At 41.9% G+C, this 16,692-nt stretch overlaps 5 protein-coding genes across 7 annotated transcripts; 3 read left to right on the forward strand and 2 right to left on the reverse strand.

Annotated features, from left to right (window-relative positions):
* The first annotated feature begins 1,367 nt into the window (after positions 1 to 1,367).
* LOC111601535 (peroxiredoxin-2) lies at positions 1,368 to 2,472 on the forward strand. The gene is made up of 4 exons (XM_023318167.2): positions 1,368 to 1,519; positions 1,608 to 1,671; positions 1,738 to 1,879; positions 1,938 to 2,472. The coding sequence occupies exons 1-4, from the start codon at positions 1,487 to 1,489 to the stop codon at positions 2,398 to 2,400; spliced, it is 702 nt and encodes a 233-aa protein (XP_023173935.2). The 5' UTR covers positions 1,368 to 1,486; the 3' UTR covers positions 2,401 to 2,472.
* LOC111601533 (splicing factor 1) lies at positions 2,465 to 6,889 on the reverse strand. The gene is made up of 6 exons (XM_023318165.2): positions 6,702 to 6,889; positions 6,025 to 6,635; positions 5,829 to 5,963; positions 5,105 to 5,180; positions 3,818 to 3,970; positions 2,465 to 3,754 (listed from the first exon to the last, which is right to left on the reverse strand). Exons 1-6 carry the CDS (start codon positions 6,875 to 6,877, stop codon positions 2,605 to 2,607), a joined length of 2,301 nt encoding a protein of 766 aa, XP_023173933.2. The 5' UTR covers positions 6,878 to 6,889; the 3' UTR covers positions 2,465 to 2,604.
* A 337-nt stretch (positions 6,890 to 7,226) lies between these two features.
* On the forward strand, positions 7,227 to 10,139 carry LOC111601531 (nucleolar protein 14 homolog). The gene is made up of 3 exons (XM_023318164.2): positions 7,227 to 7,900; positions 7,959 to 9,906; positions 9,967 to 10,139. The coding sequence occupies exons 1-3, from the start codon at positions 7,399 to 7,401 to the stop codon at positions 10,070 to 10,072; spliced, it is 2,556 nt and encodes an 851-aa protein (XP_023173932.2). The 5' UTR covers positions 7,227 to 7,398; the 3' UTR covers positions 10,073 to 10,139.
* LOC111601534 (pyrroline-5-carboxylate reductase) lies at positions 10,080 to 11,406 on the reverse strand. Its single transcript, XM_023318166.2, has 2 exons — positions 10,303 to 11,406; positions 10,080 to 10,236 (listed from the first exon to the last, which is right to left on the reverse strand). Exons 1-2 carry the CDS (start codon positions 11,045 to 11,047, stop codon positions 10,160 to 10,162), a joined length of 822 nt encoding a protein of 273 aa, XP_023173934.2. The 5' UTR covers positions 11,048 to 11,406; the 3' UTR covers positions 10,080 to 10,159.
* Positions 11,407 to 11,546: 140 nt separating this feature from the next.
* On the forward strand, positions 11,547 to 13,590 carry LOC111601411 (ubiquitin-conjugating enzyme E2 J2). Of its 3 annotated transcripts, none has more exons than XM_023317970.2 (5): positions 11,547 to 11,827; positions 12,190 to 12,542; positions 12,611 to 12,681; positions 12,746 to 13,252; positions 13,342 to 13,589. In XM_023317970.2, exons 2-4 carry the CDS (start codon positions 12,236 to 12,238, stop codon positions 13,241 to 13,243), a joined length of 876 nt encoding a protein of 291 aa, XP_023173738.1. In that variant the 5' UTR covers positions 11,547 to 11,827; positions 12,190 to 12,235; the 3' UTR covers positions 13,244 to 13,252; positions 13,342 to 13,589. The 3 variants fall into 3 exon arrangements, with proteins under 3 accessions (XP_023173738.1, XP_023173741.1, XP_023173737.1); XM_023317973.2 differs by having other exon boundaries at positions 13,364 to 13,589; XM_023317969.2 differs by having other exon boundaries at positions 12,746 to 13,590.
* Positions 13,591 to 16,692: the final 3,102 nt, after the last annotated feature.

The raw sequence follows: 16,692 nt of genomic DNA on the forward strand, positions 1-16,692 counted from the left end.
CGGGCCGAGTATTGTAAACGTGAATTGTGTGGCGCGCGCCGACCATCGAACCTCATAAACAAAACTACATGCATTTAATTGGTAAACGTAATCCGGACTTAACTAACGGAATTGGTGCAGGAACTTGGCATGTGAGTGTGTGTGAATGCCTGTTAGAATTCGCGGGAAAATATGCCGTACAGCTCCCCATCTTCCCTGGACTGAATAACAGCCAACTGTGCATTTTGGCTTGTTAGCTCCAATATTTTGTTACGCACATTTAAAAATTTCCGTTCACAAAAATTGATGCGAGAACGGCGTAAACATCTGGAAAGCAAGCGTGGAAGCAATGAAACGAAATAAAGCTCGCTTGTTGTCTAACTCTAATTGGCAACGGTAGGTGACTGGGTAGAAGTTGGAGATTAACACACAAGCATAGCATTTCCACCACTCCTGTATATATCAACTATATGTTAAGTATCTTTATGGCGAGTGCCATATTAAACAGAGACAATGCCAAGATTAATTGTTGTGTAAGTTCCAGGCGAACGTTGATCATTGCTAACATATCTGGGAGCTCTCTTCCATCAATATGCCAAGGAGTATGCTGAGTACAGTTATTTACGCGTAGGAGTGAATAGTACTGTAAATGTTTTGCCAACACTGTCATATGCAAAACATTCGCCTTGCTGTCGGTTGCCATTGTTTCGTTAGAGTACCCAAGAGATTCAAGATCTGGATGAGTGCAACCTATGCAGTTTTCATTGTTATTCAGCCAGTTGCCATCGCTTAAACCGCAAACCAAAGACTGGCGAACGCCATTATGCTACGCACAGCGATTTGCTTTGTTGTTAGCCGTGTTCATGTGTGTGCGTTGAATGAAGCTGATGTTGAGCCTGAGCCGCTTTTGAGCATTTACTAGATTAAGAAACAAAGCAACATTAATGCGTATGTATTGAGTATCTACACATGCGAGCATAGAAATGCTTTTGCTCTATGCTGTCCAACGTATCATAGCTCATTACCATTGTATGGCATGCGGAGTGCGTGATAAATATTTTGCTACACTTTCCATTATCTTTTTGACAAGAATAGTTTTGTAGGCTTGTAGATTTGTTTGTTCAGTTTAAAACAGTTATCTCCCAATGGATCTTTGGCATTAAGACACGCGGCATATGCTTTGAACTCGATAGCAAGAACATTATTGCTCATTTATGTATATATAAAGAATTTGTTAAAAGGTACATTTTCAGTTAAAGTTTTTATTTAAATTTTGGCTCCAAATTTTTCGCCGCAATAAAATTACGATAACAATCTTAGTCCGATAACTTTAGCGGAGCTGCCAACCGAGTTAAAAGCTTTTGTCATTTGTTGTGTTTTTGTATTGTATTTTCGCAGTTTGTCTTATGCCGGTTCGTGTTCACTTATCGTTCGGTTCAGGTTAACAACTTGTAAACGGTTATTAATTAACAAGCAAATTATTTTTATTATTTAAATCAAATAAATTATGTCTTTCATTGGAATTAAACTACTGCGCAATGTAAGTGTTTGTTTCTAGGTGCAGCAAAATTTTAAAAAACATGCCATTGTGATTACGTAACGTGTAACTTGCAAATTATGCATTGCAGGTGTCGCTCTTGAATAAACTCATTGCTGGTCAGCATAAACAAACAGCACGTCTGCTGCATCAGAGTAAGCGTACAGACACAGTTTATTTGCGCATCCAACGAAACTAACGAACCTCTTTCACATGTACAGCTACTGCACTGTGCGCTGTGCGTGTACAACAGCCGGCCCCTGATTTTAAAGGCCTGGCAGTCGTCGGCAATGACTTCCAGGAGATCAAACTTGAGGACTACAGAGGAAAATATTTGGTTTTGTTTTTCTATCCACTAGATTTGTAAGCAAGTGTCTTGCATTTGACGAAGTCAGTTGTCTGAATCTTGATTTCTTTACAGCACCTTCGTCTGTCCAACAGAAATTGTTGCATTTAGCGAACGCATTAAGGAGTTCCAGGACATCAACACCGAAGTTGTAGGTGTCTCTGTTGACTCGCATTTTAGCCATCTTACTTGGTGTAATGTGGAACGTAAGAACGGTGGCGTCGGCAAACTGAAATATCCATTGCTCTCAGACATCACCAAGAAGATATCTGCTGATTACGACGTTCTGCTTGATAAGGAAGGCATCTCGCTGCGTGGCACATTTATTATTGACCCCAAGGGCGTGTTGCGTCAGTACAGTATCAATGATTTGCCTGTAGGTCGTTCTGTGGATGAGGTTTTGCGGTTGATCAAGGCGTTCCAATTTGTCGAGGAGCATGGCGAAGTGTGCCCGGCCAATTGGAATCCAAAAACAAACCCAGCTACAATTAAGCCAGACGTAGATGAGTCCAAGCAGTACTTCAGCAAGCATGGTTAATTCTCTAAAAAACACTCCACACTTATAACACAACAGCAAAGACTTTAATAAAGCTCTAAACTAATATTTTGTCAATCCTTTAATGAAGCATAAAATACAAAGTACATAGTTACATATTTAGTTCAGGTTTTTTAAGTTTTAGATATTAGATATAAGAAGATTGTTAGGCTACAAGTTATAAGTGTGTGAGGCATATGTAAAAGATCAGTTAGATGGCGGCGGCGGCGGTGGCGGCTGAGACAGGCTTAGCGAAGGCGGTGGCGGCGCACACGGCGGTGGAGGTGGTGGTACATAGCCCGTGCCCCAGCCAGGATAACTGTTTGCCCACGGTGGCATTGGCGGTGCACTAGTACCAGGCGGCGGCGGTATTAAAGGCGGTAATGTGCCTGGTATTGGCGGATTCATGGGCTCGGTGGCCGGTGGGGGCGGCTGCGGCGCACTCATCCAAGGCATTAGCGGCGGCGGCATTGGTGGTGGCGCCTGGACCACGGGCGGTGCCGGTACATATGGTGACATGCCAATTCCATGATCCATGCCCATGCCAGGGTCCATGTTCATTTGATGCTCATGCGATGGTCCTCCCCAGCCCCCGCCCATGTCACGTTGATGATCACGTGACGACGAATTGGGTGGTGACTGTATGGCCTGCATCTGTGAAGGCTTCTTATCGAAGATACTGTAGCTCGCCCGATGAAGCTGCGGAGCAGCAGGCACATCAGCCTTCGCGGCGGAAGGTGGTGGTCCTTCGCCAAGCTCTGCCATTAAGCTCATATACTCCTCATCGATCTTAGCCTGGGAATCCTCACAGGCCATGCCTGGCGCGCCGGAGCCTGGACGCTTATTACGACAATCCTTTGTTAAATGGCCAGTGCCTCCGCATGAGGTGCACACAATTGTGTTGGTAATGATTGGCTTATCCGGGCACTGCCATGACTTGTGATCCGTCGAACCGCAAGTGCAGCGCTGTATATCATTCTCGCGTAGCGTACCATTGAGTTGGGCCAACTCGCGCAACTGCATGCGGCGCAGATCATTGTGACCCTCGGGCACCTCGATGCCCTGACGTATGACATCTTTAATCTTATCGACGGCCTTACGCACAGCCTCCGGATTTGGAGCTGTAATAAAGGCGTGCAGTGGCTCATCTTCTCCTGGCAAAGGCTGGCCATCCTTGCGTCCTACTTTGCCCTCCTTGACAGAGCCTTTACCGCGAATTATGATCTTCGCTCCGGTATCCTTCTCCATGGCCTTCAACGTGTTGCCGCGTGGCCCAATCAAGAGGCCCACGAAGTTTATATCCGGATGCTGTTCTTGCGGAATCAGTACCTTGTCGCTGACACGCGTAACAGGTGGTCTAAACGAGAGATTCAAATAATTATTAATTTAAGCAATTAATTTAAATAATAAACATCATTACTTGTAATCTGCTGGAGGCTTGAATTCTGGATTAACCGCCTGCATTTTGACTATTAGCTGATGGCGCTGCTCTTCCAATCGCTTGCGATAACGAAATTCGCGCGTATTCAAACGTTTCCCATCAGAACTGTAAATAGGCTCCGGGGAAGGTGACCTGGGAATAAGCAAAAGAAACAAAACATTTGTTTTGAAATGGGCGTGCTCAGCGGCTAGCGAAATGCAATTGTCTAAGCTTAATGATCTTATTTTAAGTACTACATAATCGTATTTGATATATTTTATATGAATTATCGTATAACATAAGTCCTGTAATTTGCAAATCATCATTCATTAATCAACATTATTAGCAAGTTTTGATTAGAAAAATTCGCTGGTGAATTGAGAAGAGAAGAATTTTGATTAATTCATTTGGTTTCGATTCGATTTGTCGCACACTTAGATCTACGCATTTGGAAGTGCATATGCATTCTGTTTGTTTGGCTGGTCTGTTGTTGCTTGGGAGCACCCTTCGTGTAAATGGGCTCACTTTTCTGTAAAACGTGCATTTAAGTATTGGACGCTCACGGCTTGGAGGAAGAGAAGAAATTGGCATTATTATAATATTAAATCTGATTAGATTAGATTGCCACACGCTTACACTTCTCGGGAGTCGAATCTAAAACGCTGTCTGACACCAATATAAAGCCCTTGAAATGTTTTAAAAATATTAATTATGACTAGCATTAGTTGAAATCCAACAAAAACAAGAAAAATCAATTAAGAATTTTGTGCCCACAAAGCCGCTTAATATTAGTTTTCCTTTCCGAAACCCCCATAACCGGGGATGTGCAATCAACACACTGGATAATGAATAACTGTGCTTTCAACTGTTTGAACCGCAGGCCTTCACCCAAGTTATTTGTAGAATAGAATTTGTTAAAGCATTCACAAAAACTATCATCAACAGATTAATTAGATAAATATATTCGAATTTAGTTTAAAATTATCGAAATCTGAACTGTTGATGACAGCTTGACAAAATGCTTATGTATACATATATATAGTTATAATTAAATAAAAATTAATAATTATAATTTTTCTCATTTTGTAATTGCAGAACATGCTGCATTAAACCTGTACAAATTGAAGCACTGGTGTAGATCGTAGAACGCAGATCGTATTGCCTTTCCACAACCCAACTCGCATCCATATCCGAAACTGCTTGTGCTCAAACATGTTCACTTTGGATTGTTTTTAATTTTTGAGGTAGATAAAGAGAGGTGTGGTGTGAGTATAAACAGTTTCAAACCTTTCTTCCGGCGTCTGCGTGATGCCCAAATCGCCAGTGCGCAGCTTGCGGCTAATCTCCTCGATTTGAAATTGAACTGTAATTAGAAGTCGTTAGAGAAGAAGAAAGAAAATCGAGCGCAACCTCGACATTAGTATATGTTAAATGCTAATATTGTACGAGAGAGGAAAAGAGATTTATTTATATATGTGGTATATCAAATAATGGTGGGCTAGGGGAGACCGTATAGATTATAATCTCTATGAGCCTGATACGACATTTGTGTTTCCGTTTTACAGACGACAGCGCCGACACGTGCCTAAACTAACTGAAAATTTGTGAGCGTTACAATTATTATAATTAGATTATTGATCGATTTATTTGAGCTGTTGGTTGATTAGATTGGTTCATGTTTTTCTCTTTGGGCATTTAGATAAGGTTATTATCTAGCCGTTTGGAACTCGTGTCGTTTGTGTCACACGCCGGAATCCCTTCAAAAAGAGAACGAGAGATTATTATAGTTTGCTCAATGCAATTTTGTTGTGGTTTTACGTTTTCTCGCACGTCCGGCCGTCTGACATGGACTTCTAACTGTGGTGGATAACGGTAACGCTTACTGTGATCTCCCCGCGACTATTTGTGGCTGTGTTTGTTTTGCTTATTAGTTGTCATTAGACTTATATCTAAGCTTACTACTAACTTAGTTGCGTACTAACTACAAATGATACAAGTAAAACTAATTTACCTAAATAGGCCTCCTGCTGTGCCGGATCCAACGTGGAGGGCAAAATTGTAGGCATGCCCGGTATGAATGTCTTGTCTTTTTCAGTTCCGCCCCATCGAGATTTCCTCTTTCGCTTCCGTTCCGCTGCGCTGTCCACTGAGAGACAAAACAACAAATTGAAAATAATAGTTTTAAGCAATAGGATGGCGATACCTACTTGAGTTCTCGGAGATTCCGTTGCCCATGGAATCGTTGCTGTTTTGATTGCTAAACAACGATGCAAAACTCTTGTTGTTGCCCACATTGCTCATTAAATCCTGTATGGTCTGCGACAAGTCAAAGCGCGAACTGGATTCCTCCCTAATTGACTCCAACTGGGGCTGTTGGTGATGGCGTTCGAAGAGAGACGGTATTCGCGACTCCTGCTCATGCGATAGATTGCGATTGTTCGATGTGTCAAATGGGTTCACATAAGTGCGCTCACGACTGCTGCGCTCCCGACTGGTCCGTTCTCGGCTATTACGATGCGAATCATTGTTGCGCTCATTACGACGCCGGTCGTAGCTGCGACTGTTGGAACGACGCCTACGACTGCGATCATAGTCATCGCGATTACTTCCACCTCGCGAACCACTTCGTCTTGATCGAGACTCGCGGTCCCGTTCACGTCTGCGATCACGATCCTTGCTCCGTGAGCGTTTCTTGCGTCTGTCATAGTCATCATGGTTACGCGAACGACTCCGATGAGATCGGGACTCTCGATCCCGTTCACGTTCGCGGCTGTCACGTCGACGGCTATCCCGATCTTTGCTGCCACGATCTCGATCTCTGTAAAGATATTAATCGATAAATTACTGAAAAAATCATAATTATACTCATACTCATAATACTAACCTGCGTTTTTTCTCACGTTCTCTATTGTCTTTATCCTTGTCCTTGCCCCGATCTTTGGAACGAGAACGATCCTTATCGCGGCATCGGTAATCGTCATTGCCACCGTTGGCTTCTTTTTCTTTCCCACCTCCGCTGGAAAGCTGCAGTTGCAGCAGTTGGGGCGGCGTTGTACTCATTTTTTAACAATTTTCACGATTTGCACAAATTTCTGTTCTCATAAGTTGAAATATATGACCGCCGCTGTTGTGAGGCACGCACATTTACTGTCGGCCTTCTCACCAATACTAATGCAATTACAAATGAAAGGCGGAATTGCGTGGCAATCGAGAATTAGTTTCTGCGACGCTACGCATTAGACGAATATTGAAATATAAATATTTGTGATGCTACTTCTTTTTTAAAGTATTTTCACTATTTATCTAGTTTTATGGACTTTAACTTATATATCTACAGAAGTAGATGTTGGCTTTCGCCGAAAAATTCACACACAAATGTACGTGTGTTTTAGCAGGGATGTTTTGCTGTGAGGGCTGTAAAATAAACATCGATAAATATGATACGTGCAAAATATGTTTCCATTTAATCTATCGGCTCAATCGAAAATATCGGCTAAACATATCGATATCTCAGGCGCACGTGTACTGCATTTGTTTTCATCTGCCGTATGCATTCAACTCGGTTAAAATAGATTATTTAAATGGGTGCAAAGAGTAAAAAATCCAACGCCGATGCGGTATATTCGAAGAAGTCAGTTAAAACGAGTAATCCCTTCGATGCTGCAATATCGCAAACAGCTAAACGGTTGAATCCGTTCGACGTGCACGTGAATAAAGAAAAATTTAAAATCTTGGGTCGGATTTGCAAACATGATCGGGGTTTACCTGGAGTTTCTCGCGCTAAGGCACATCAGAAGCGAGTCGAAACACTCGGCAAGCAATATGCGGTTAAGCACAAAACTAACAAATTTATGGACCATCGCATTGGCAAGCACCTTACCGGTGAGCAGCTCACCGAATCTGTGATGAATGCACGATTTTTGGCTGAAAAATTATCTCAGGTGCGCGCCTCAAATAAGGCAGAGAAATTTAACCTGAACGACGATGAGTTGCTGACACACAGAGGCCAAACACTGGAGGAGATTGAAAAATACAGAGACGAGCGTTCTGATGATGAGGAGTTAGAGGATGAAGGTCTGGACGGTGAGTACTTGCCATAAAAATCAATGATACATAAGTGTTAAGTTATTTTACCTTACAGCTGAGTTCACTTCTACGGCTCATTTTGGTGGTGGAGGCGACGCGGCGCAAGATCGCCAAGCGGCTATAGAAGAAATGATTAGTGAGCAGAAACGTCGGAAAAACGAAATCGCGAAGGATAAGGATGAAGTGCATGATCTGACTGAAAAGTTGGATGCCAACTACAAGGACTTATTGTCGCTGGTTGCACAGGCAACTAAAGACGAGCAACATGAAAAGCCGCCGCCCGATGCTTATGACAAGTTACTGAAAGAGATGATCTTCGAGCCGCGTGGCAGTGTAACAGACAAACTCATTAAACCAGAGGAGCTGGCAAAACAGGAGGCTGCTCGCCTGGAAAAACTCGAAAATGAACGTTTGCGCCGCATGAAAGCGGATGGTGAAGAGCAGGAAACAAATATACAGACTACTCACCGTTCAGCAGATGATTTGGATGATGGTTACTTTGCTGCAGGCAATGATGATGATGCCGACGATACTTTAGCATACGATTTGGATGGCAATCTGGGGACACATTTGAATAGCAAAAAGGACTATCAGACTGGGCAGAGTGACGATAAGTCTGCGGAAGATTCTGAAAATGAGGACGACGGTGAAGAAAGTAACAGTGACTCTGATTCTGAGGTAGATAACTTAAGCGATCTTAAAGAATCTGGCAGTGAGTCGGATTCGGAGCCAGACCACACTCCGCAACCCAAAACAACTAAAATCAAACCTCAAAAGCAGAAGTTTTCAGAAACGGCTGACACCAGTATACCATACACTATCAAAATGCCGAAGACATATGAGGACTTCACTGAGCTACTGGTCAAGTATACGCCGACACAGCAGGTCACAGTTGTGGAGCGCATCATCAAGTGCAATCATCCCAAGCTGGAAGGCGTTAATCGTGAGAATGTTGTCAAACTCTACGCCTTCTTGCTACATTACATCAAAGATATGTTCGAGGATGCCAGCGAGCAGGACATTGGCTTGCATTTCCAATTTGTTTCTCAGCTAATGCCCCAACTGCATGATCTGAGCCATCTGAATTCTGAGCGCATGTCTAACACTTTGTTAGATTTGATTAAGGAAAAATACGCTGAGTACCGCAAAAATCACAAAGCTTATCCTACGCTGGACACACTCATCTACTTTAAGCTCGTCTCAAATCTATATTCCACCTCGGATTTTCGACACCCTTTGGCTACTCCTACGTATATTTTCATGCAGCATATTCTGTCGAGAGCGCGCGTTCGTACGCGCCAAGACATAGCCATGGGTCTGTTTATAGTCACCATTGCACTGGAGTTCAGCTCTCGATCCAAGCGTTTACTTCCCGCTATTTTCAATTTCCTGCTGGGCATCGTTCATATGGCCATAGCCAAGCGACACGAACAGCTGGAGATTGTGCCGCCATTCGAGCGAGATGGTCCTTTTAGTAAATTGTTGGCCATTCCAGCGACGAGCGAGACTAAAACGCTCCTACCACAAAAGTTGCAGACTGCAGATCTGGTAACACACACGATAAGCCTGGACTTCAAGGTGCGCGCACTGGACACGACGCTGTGTCTAATCAAACAAATATTTGATGAACAAATGGGTGAACACACGGGTGCCTGCTATTTGGCTGGTCCCTTTCTGCCGCTAATCGAGCATCTGCCGGTGAATCTATACCCTGACCATGTGCAGCAACACTGTGCAGAAGCAAAGTCAACGCTGAAGTCGGTAGCGGAGCAGAAAATGAAGCCTCTGGCGCCGCCCGATAAGAAGCCAAAAGCCTTGCGGCTGCTGGAGCCTCGCTTTGAGGTAGTATACGACGATAAGCGACGACCCAAGATGTCCAAGCAGAAGGAGGAACGCGTTAAGCTTCTACACAAGATCAAGCGCGAAAAGAAAGGCGCCATTCGCGAAATACGCAGAGACACGGCCTTTGTGCAAGATCTCAAACTCAAGCAGCAGATACGAAGGTAAGTGAACGCATAGCTTTGAAAATACCTTTGCTCAATCTTATAAATTTTCCATTGCAGCGATAAGGAGCGTCACGAAAAGGTTAAACGCATCTACCAAGAAGCCTCCGTACAGCAGGGCGAACTTAATGAATTGGCGCGCTCCAAGAAACGTAAAAAGTTCTAAGTTCCAGTTGTGTATGAAAAGTGCTAACGCAAATGATGTTATTTTTAATTATTACAAAAACAAAATTCAAAACTTATTTTGTTATGTCTAGGTTTGCTTGTCCGAAATCTGCCGGCAGCGCAGCGTTGCTGCCTCCACCGCCCCAGCCACAGCCGCACGAAAACCTGCAAAGTCCAGTGATAAGAGACATCTCTTTATCAGCATCAACGTCATGTCATTAATGTACGTACCTGACTTTTCGAGGTGCCTTAATGCCGCTGCCGTTGAACCAGCTGGACTGGTTACGTTGTCTTTCAGTTGTCCGGGATGTGTGTCGCACTCACGTACCATATGACCGGCACCCAGCACAGTCTGTGCCGCCAAGCGATAGGCTAAATCTCTGGGCATTCCCATGTGGACAGCGCCATCAGCCAAGGCTTCGATCATGACAAACACATAAGCGGGTCCGCTGCCGCTAAGTGCTGTGACTGTGTCCAGCTGCGACTCGTCGCAGGGCTCGCAAGTGCCAACGGCTTCAAGTAGTCGCTGGGTGATCTGCGCATCTGCATCGGTCGCTTGGCTGCCACGCACATACACTGAACAGCCAGAGCATACCAGCGCCGGGGTATTGGGCATGACGCGTATTACACGCGACTGCGGGGATAAACTGGACTCGAGTGCCTTCAATGTGATGCCCATGGCCACAGATAGAAAAAGCTTATTGGCGCTTACAGCTTTGATATCTGCTAGCACCATGGGCACAACTTGCGGCTTAACAGACACAAAAACAATTTCAGATTTCTCCACAATGGGCGTGTTCTCTACAAGTGTTTCAATACCCAGCGATTGAAAGGATTGCTGGGAGATCTTGTCTGCTGGATGTACACTAGCAATAATACCGCTGGGTTTGGTCAGACCTGCGGCTATAAATCCTTTTGCCAAAGCTTTGGCCATGTTGCCGCCTCCCAGAAAACCGATTTTGCCTATAGATGCCATTTTGAAATGCGAACACTGACTGATCTTTTCACTGTCGATGCAGTGACTGTTTGTTGTTCATCTGTTCCATTGGTAAATTAATCTCACTGATAAGCAATCTTGTTTTTGGTACGTCGTAGTCCCCCTCCTTACCCTTTAAAAGTTCTATGCTCCAATCGTATTCGGTTCTTATCTTTTGTGCGGTTGTATACGTATAAATATTGCATAGCGTTTTATCAGCTGGGAGGGTACAACAAACACATTATTGTCCAGTTTTCTATTAGAGAGTAGATATGCTCGAATTTATTTTATTATGCGTTTCCACTTTAAAATGAATAAATTTGATCATCCAAATAATATACGTTATATTAGATTTTAAATAAAATATTTGCTGATAATTTGAATATAATACCAAGTGGCAGCACCAAAAAATACCAAATTTGAACGATTAATCGAAAGACAACCAAGCAAAATTACCCAACACTGTTTTGATTCGCTTTACAACTTTATTTACTTAGAACGACGTCAAGAGAAATTTTTACAATACTTATTGCAATTTTACGAGCTACAAATAAATTTACATTCAATTATATTATAATTAAGTAATAGAGTAAGCCAAAACTAAGATCGCACATTAGAGAAAACATAAATCAAAAGCTTCGGATAGCACAGGCCAAAGTCGAATGCAACTTATTTTAACACTCTGTGCTTGTGTTGTTTTCACACATTTTCGCTGGGCAGCTGTGACCTAGCTGTAATTGCAATTACGATAGCAACAACAAGGAACACACAATTTGCGAGGTGGGTGAGCCAAACAAACAAAAAAATTGACAAAAGCTACGACGCATATAGATACATAGCTAACCATCCGTGTGCAAGCGCACACCAGCTGAGCAGCAAGTTGAACATTGCATTTTTGAGTGTGGGCGAATTCTTACGGCTGACGAGCTTAAGGAATTCCACACCCCCAATGCAATTTGCCACGTGTATTTTTTGCACATCCGTTCTTGGGTCATGAGTGTGTGTGCGTATGACACCTACGCCCACCTACACAAATATACAGTCTAACAATGTTTTTGTTATCAGCCTAATTTGATGTTGTGTCGAATAATTGGTGTGCGTATGTAATATATGTCAACATATTTTTATTGTTGTTGCAACAGTTTCATTTCAAGTAGCAGCAATCGGGTCAAAAATTATTAAGCGAAAATGTCCTCGTCGACGGCGTCCGGGTCCGCTTCCCGCAAGCAACCCACTGCCGTATCGCGAATGAAACAGGATTACATGCGCTTGAAGCGCGACCCGTTGCCGTACATTACCGCTGAGCCGCTGCCGAACAACATTCTGGAATGGCACTATTGTGTTAAAGGACCTGAGGACTCACCGTATTATGGAGGATACTATCACGGAACACTGCTCTTTCCACGGGAGTTTCCCTTCAAGCCGCCATCTATATATATGCTAACGCCGAATGGACGCTTCAAAACAAATACCAGACTGTGTTTAAGCATTTCAGGTAATCCTTGACTGTCATAAGTTAGAAATGCCTTTAATAGTTGCTAATAAGCTGTGTTTTCCTTCTAGACTTTCATCCCGACACATGGAATCCTACTTGGTGCGTGGGTACCATTTTGACAGGGCTTCTAAGCTTTATGGTAAGGTCTCTGCATAATAATTCTGCTGTCATTCGATATGGCTAACTAATCCTTAACTTTCTAGCTAGAGAGCACACCCACACTGGGCTCCATAGAGTCTACGAGCTATGACAAGCAGATGTTTGCTCAGAAATCGCTTGCATTTAACCTGCGCAACGCAAACTTCTGTGAACTTTTTCCAGACATTGTCAGCGAGATAAAGTTACGCTTACAGGGTACCCAAGCAACCGGCAACGCGAGTAAGCCAGGTACCAGCTCTTCTTCACGACCGAACGGGTTGGCTAACGGCAGTGCCGTTCCGAATGAGAACCATAACAAAAATGCCAGAAGTGCCAATGGGCAACTGCCATTGCCAACGGATGCTAGCACCAGTGATGGAAGATCTGTTGCTCCAGCTGCTACCGCGGATGTTGGCAGTGGGGGTGCTACAGCGCTCAAAAATAGTGCACGTAATTCCTATTTAAATTGGCAGTCGATCTATTCGAACCTGGTGATCATAATCTGTTTTGCAATATTTGCACTCATTGTTAATTACGTGATCAAGAACCTGAATCAGGAATAGATTTAAATTGTAAGCAATCAGTACTAAATAGCCTCTATATTTATATATGAATATGTATATGCGTACATGTATCTTTAAAATAGTTTATTTTAAATTAGACACTTTCCGATCTGCTCGCAGTTGTCGTGTTTCATACATATTAAAAATCGATTCCAAGTTTCACTCCCACAATCCAATGCCTCGCCCGAGAAGAGCTCAAACTAAAAATAAAATAAAATGTGTGCACAGCTTAGTATTTGCCCACACTGCTTATCAAAAAAAAAAAATACAAAAAGCCGTAACCAAACCTTCATCGAAGTTAGTCTGAATTAATTGGCAATAACGCATAAATTTTTAAATTTCAACTTATTTGATAAATTGTTTTGTTATGTATTCATAAATAATAAACTAGCTTATAGTTATATAAATGGTAAATCAAATTATAAAGAAAGTAATAATAATTCAATCGGGTTATGTTTGTAAATTAATAAAAAGAGCAACACAGTACACAAAATATATAAGTATACAAAATATTTAAACAAGGACTCAAAATTTGTATTTGTAACTAGTGGCTGTACGAAAACTCCGGTCCTTTCCATCGACTCTTGTCTAGCAATTCCAATACAATGGCATTACCTCTATTCTCAACTTAGTATAATCACACTGACCCTCTGAAGCACCTGTATGTCTGAGGCACACACTCATGTTAAACACCCCACAAGATGCACCACGAGTTGAAGCTCGGTTAAAAAATGCATTTTGCTTAAAGAGTTCGGGCTCGGGCAAGATATCATACCGCCAAAGAGGAGAATTTAACTAACTTAAACTTCAAGTTCAGACATCATTACATACAATGATAATAAGCTTCTGCTACGGCAGCCAGCTAAACTTTTCAAAATTTTCTTTTGTTTTCTGAACTTGAAGAGTTGAAGCCGTTTCAAAACCAAAAAAGGAAAAAAAAAACTTGAATAAAGATAAGCTGAAAGCAACGAAGTGTATATACTCTATGTATGAACTGTATGAACTCATTAAAGTTTAATTATATAAAGAAAAACATAACCAAATAAGTCAAATAAAATTATCATATTTCAGATAATCACATAAGCTAAATCAGATTTTATGTATTAAAAGGATGAATACAGGAACCAGATTTTATTTGACGATTAACCGTATCTAAATAGAATAAATCCGCTAATAAAACATTCGATGACTGGCATTTCTCTCATTGAACGAATTTATAAAAAAAAAACTCTAGTCAGGGGTGTCCGACTACGATATACCCGGAACCCCGTGTTTTTTTTTTTTTAAGTTTTAGCTTGTGTCTAGCATACAAAAATTAAAATTAAAAGCCGGAAGCATTAAAGCATGAAGCGAGCTGATGGTTCGTGTTGTGAACATAAGTATTTCTGCTGATCTTAGAGCATTTCCAACTTGATCATCTATAATAACAATTCATATATAAGTGTAACTAGCAAGAAACAAAAAATAATAAGGTTTATTAACTGCAACGCTAGCTTGTCAGCTCATGTATGTATTTTACTGGGTAAAGAGACTAAGGCAAACTTTTTGCTTCGAATTTATTTTAAGTGGGCACCAAGCTGGCGACATGTTTGGGCAGACAGACTCAGATGCCAGTGGTGCACAGCGATTTCCGGCACTCTCCTCGATGTGCAAGCGGAAGTTTTGCAGTTTTTGCTCATTTGTCGAGAAGCTGCAACTGCGTTCGGCTGGGTCAAGCAGCTTACAGACTGAAAGTTCATTGTGCCACAAAACTGGACCACAGTTGATGAGCCCATCAATTTCAGAGCCGGCCGACATATGTACATATGCGTGCACTATATACGGACGTTATGTTGGCTTAAGCGCACAACAAATGGCAGCAGAACATTAGACAGCCATAAATACGGATGTTGCTTAGGCCAGTTGGTAACATAACTCCCGCGACTCTAGCTAAGCTGCTTATATTGCGAAAATATGCCCATTGTCTCTTAAATGCCAAAAAACAAATGGACCCTGGGCATCGCACCAACAACAAAATAATAACAACTACATATAGCAACAATAACTGTTCCTTGACTCCTTAACGGTCATAAAAACAGTGTTCAAGACAAAAGAGAAAGAAAAAATTAAGCGGGAGCAGAGCAAAGGGGAGTGCACGACGGGGAAATACCCTTAATATGTTGGCATATTTTGATAAATCTTGCTTTTGAAGTATTCTGATGTGATATAACTGAATGATATGTTATAGCTGAAGCGGACCTTGCTAAAAATTGATATGATATAGCTGAAGCTGATCTAATATATACATACTTATTGGTATAGTTCGATGAAAGTTTAAAGGAGCAGCTATGCCTCCTTTGCTTTTTTGCAATTTAAGAAAAATATAGCCAGAATTTCCATTTATTGTATAATTATATTAATAATTATTAATAAAGCTTAATCAAATTGGTTCAGAGTCAGAAATTATACACATCTCACAGTATTTCTGTTGACTGCATAAACTCTCTTCAGCCATGGGTATAGGGTATAAGCAAAATATAGCCAGCGGTGGTTAGCGAAATTCGTATGCGCCCACGGCCAACTCCAAGATAAATATAAATAAAAATAAGAAATGCAATAATCATTAAACATGCCTCATTGGCGGAGCATGTGTGCAGCCATGTGTACGTCTGTGGGCCGTGGACTTGACCAGGCCGGATCAAGATGGGCAACTGAGTGCCCGCCAGACATGAATGAAAATGTGCGTTAAATTATGTAAGCAATATACGCTTATAGCTGTTTGCATGCGCAATAAACGACAAAGCATCTACTTAATATGCGAAGGACATGCAAAAATAGCTAAGGCACCAATGTGTTCCTGTGAGTAGGTGAATTTGTTGCTTTGATTAATGCACAATCAAATCAGCATCAGCTGCGTGCATCATGATAAATGCAAGGCTTCACTTGCCCATACAGCATTCCACTTGACATTAATTTTATAGATAACATAAAATACACAAAGCAATGCTGCAGAAAAGGTAATTTTATTGCTTTTATTGATACATTTAACATTGCTGTCGAGCTGTCGACCTCTCGAGCTACTGAGTTGTTTTGAGTAGCTTTAGGTCAATGTAAAGAAATTTAAATATATAAAATATATTTTCACTTTCAAGGCATGCTTCTGCTGCTGGCCACAGCTATATACATGTTATATAGTCAGTTTATTCCATCTTATTCACACGATAAATGCCAGCTTAGCATGATAAAGCGAGAGAAGCATGTGAAGCATAGAGGGAAAACGGAACGAAATCTTCTTTCAAATCTAAATCTCTTACAGATCCAATTCTATTGGACCAGTCCCCGCTCTGAAATTTATACCTAAAACGTAGTGCCGCTTGCTGGACTCAAAGACTCTCGTAGATGAAGTGAAGAGAGCATATTAGTTTTGTGTTTACCTAAGTTTACTGATTACCTCTCTCCTTCCACAAGTC

This window comes from Drosophila hydei, unplaced genomic scaffold, assembly GCF_003285905.1.
Source record: "Drosophila hydei strain 15085-1641.00,03,60 unplaced genomic scaffold, DhydRS2 tig00000063-arrow-pilon, whole genome shotgun sequence".
Taxonomy (NCBI): Eukaryota; Metazoa; Arthropoda; class Insecta; order Diptera; family Drosophilidae; genus Drosophila; species Drosophila hydei.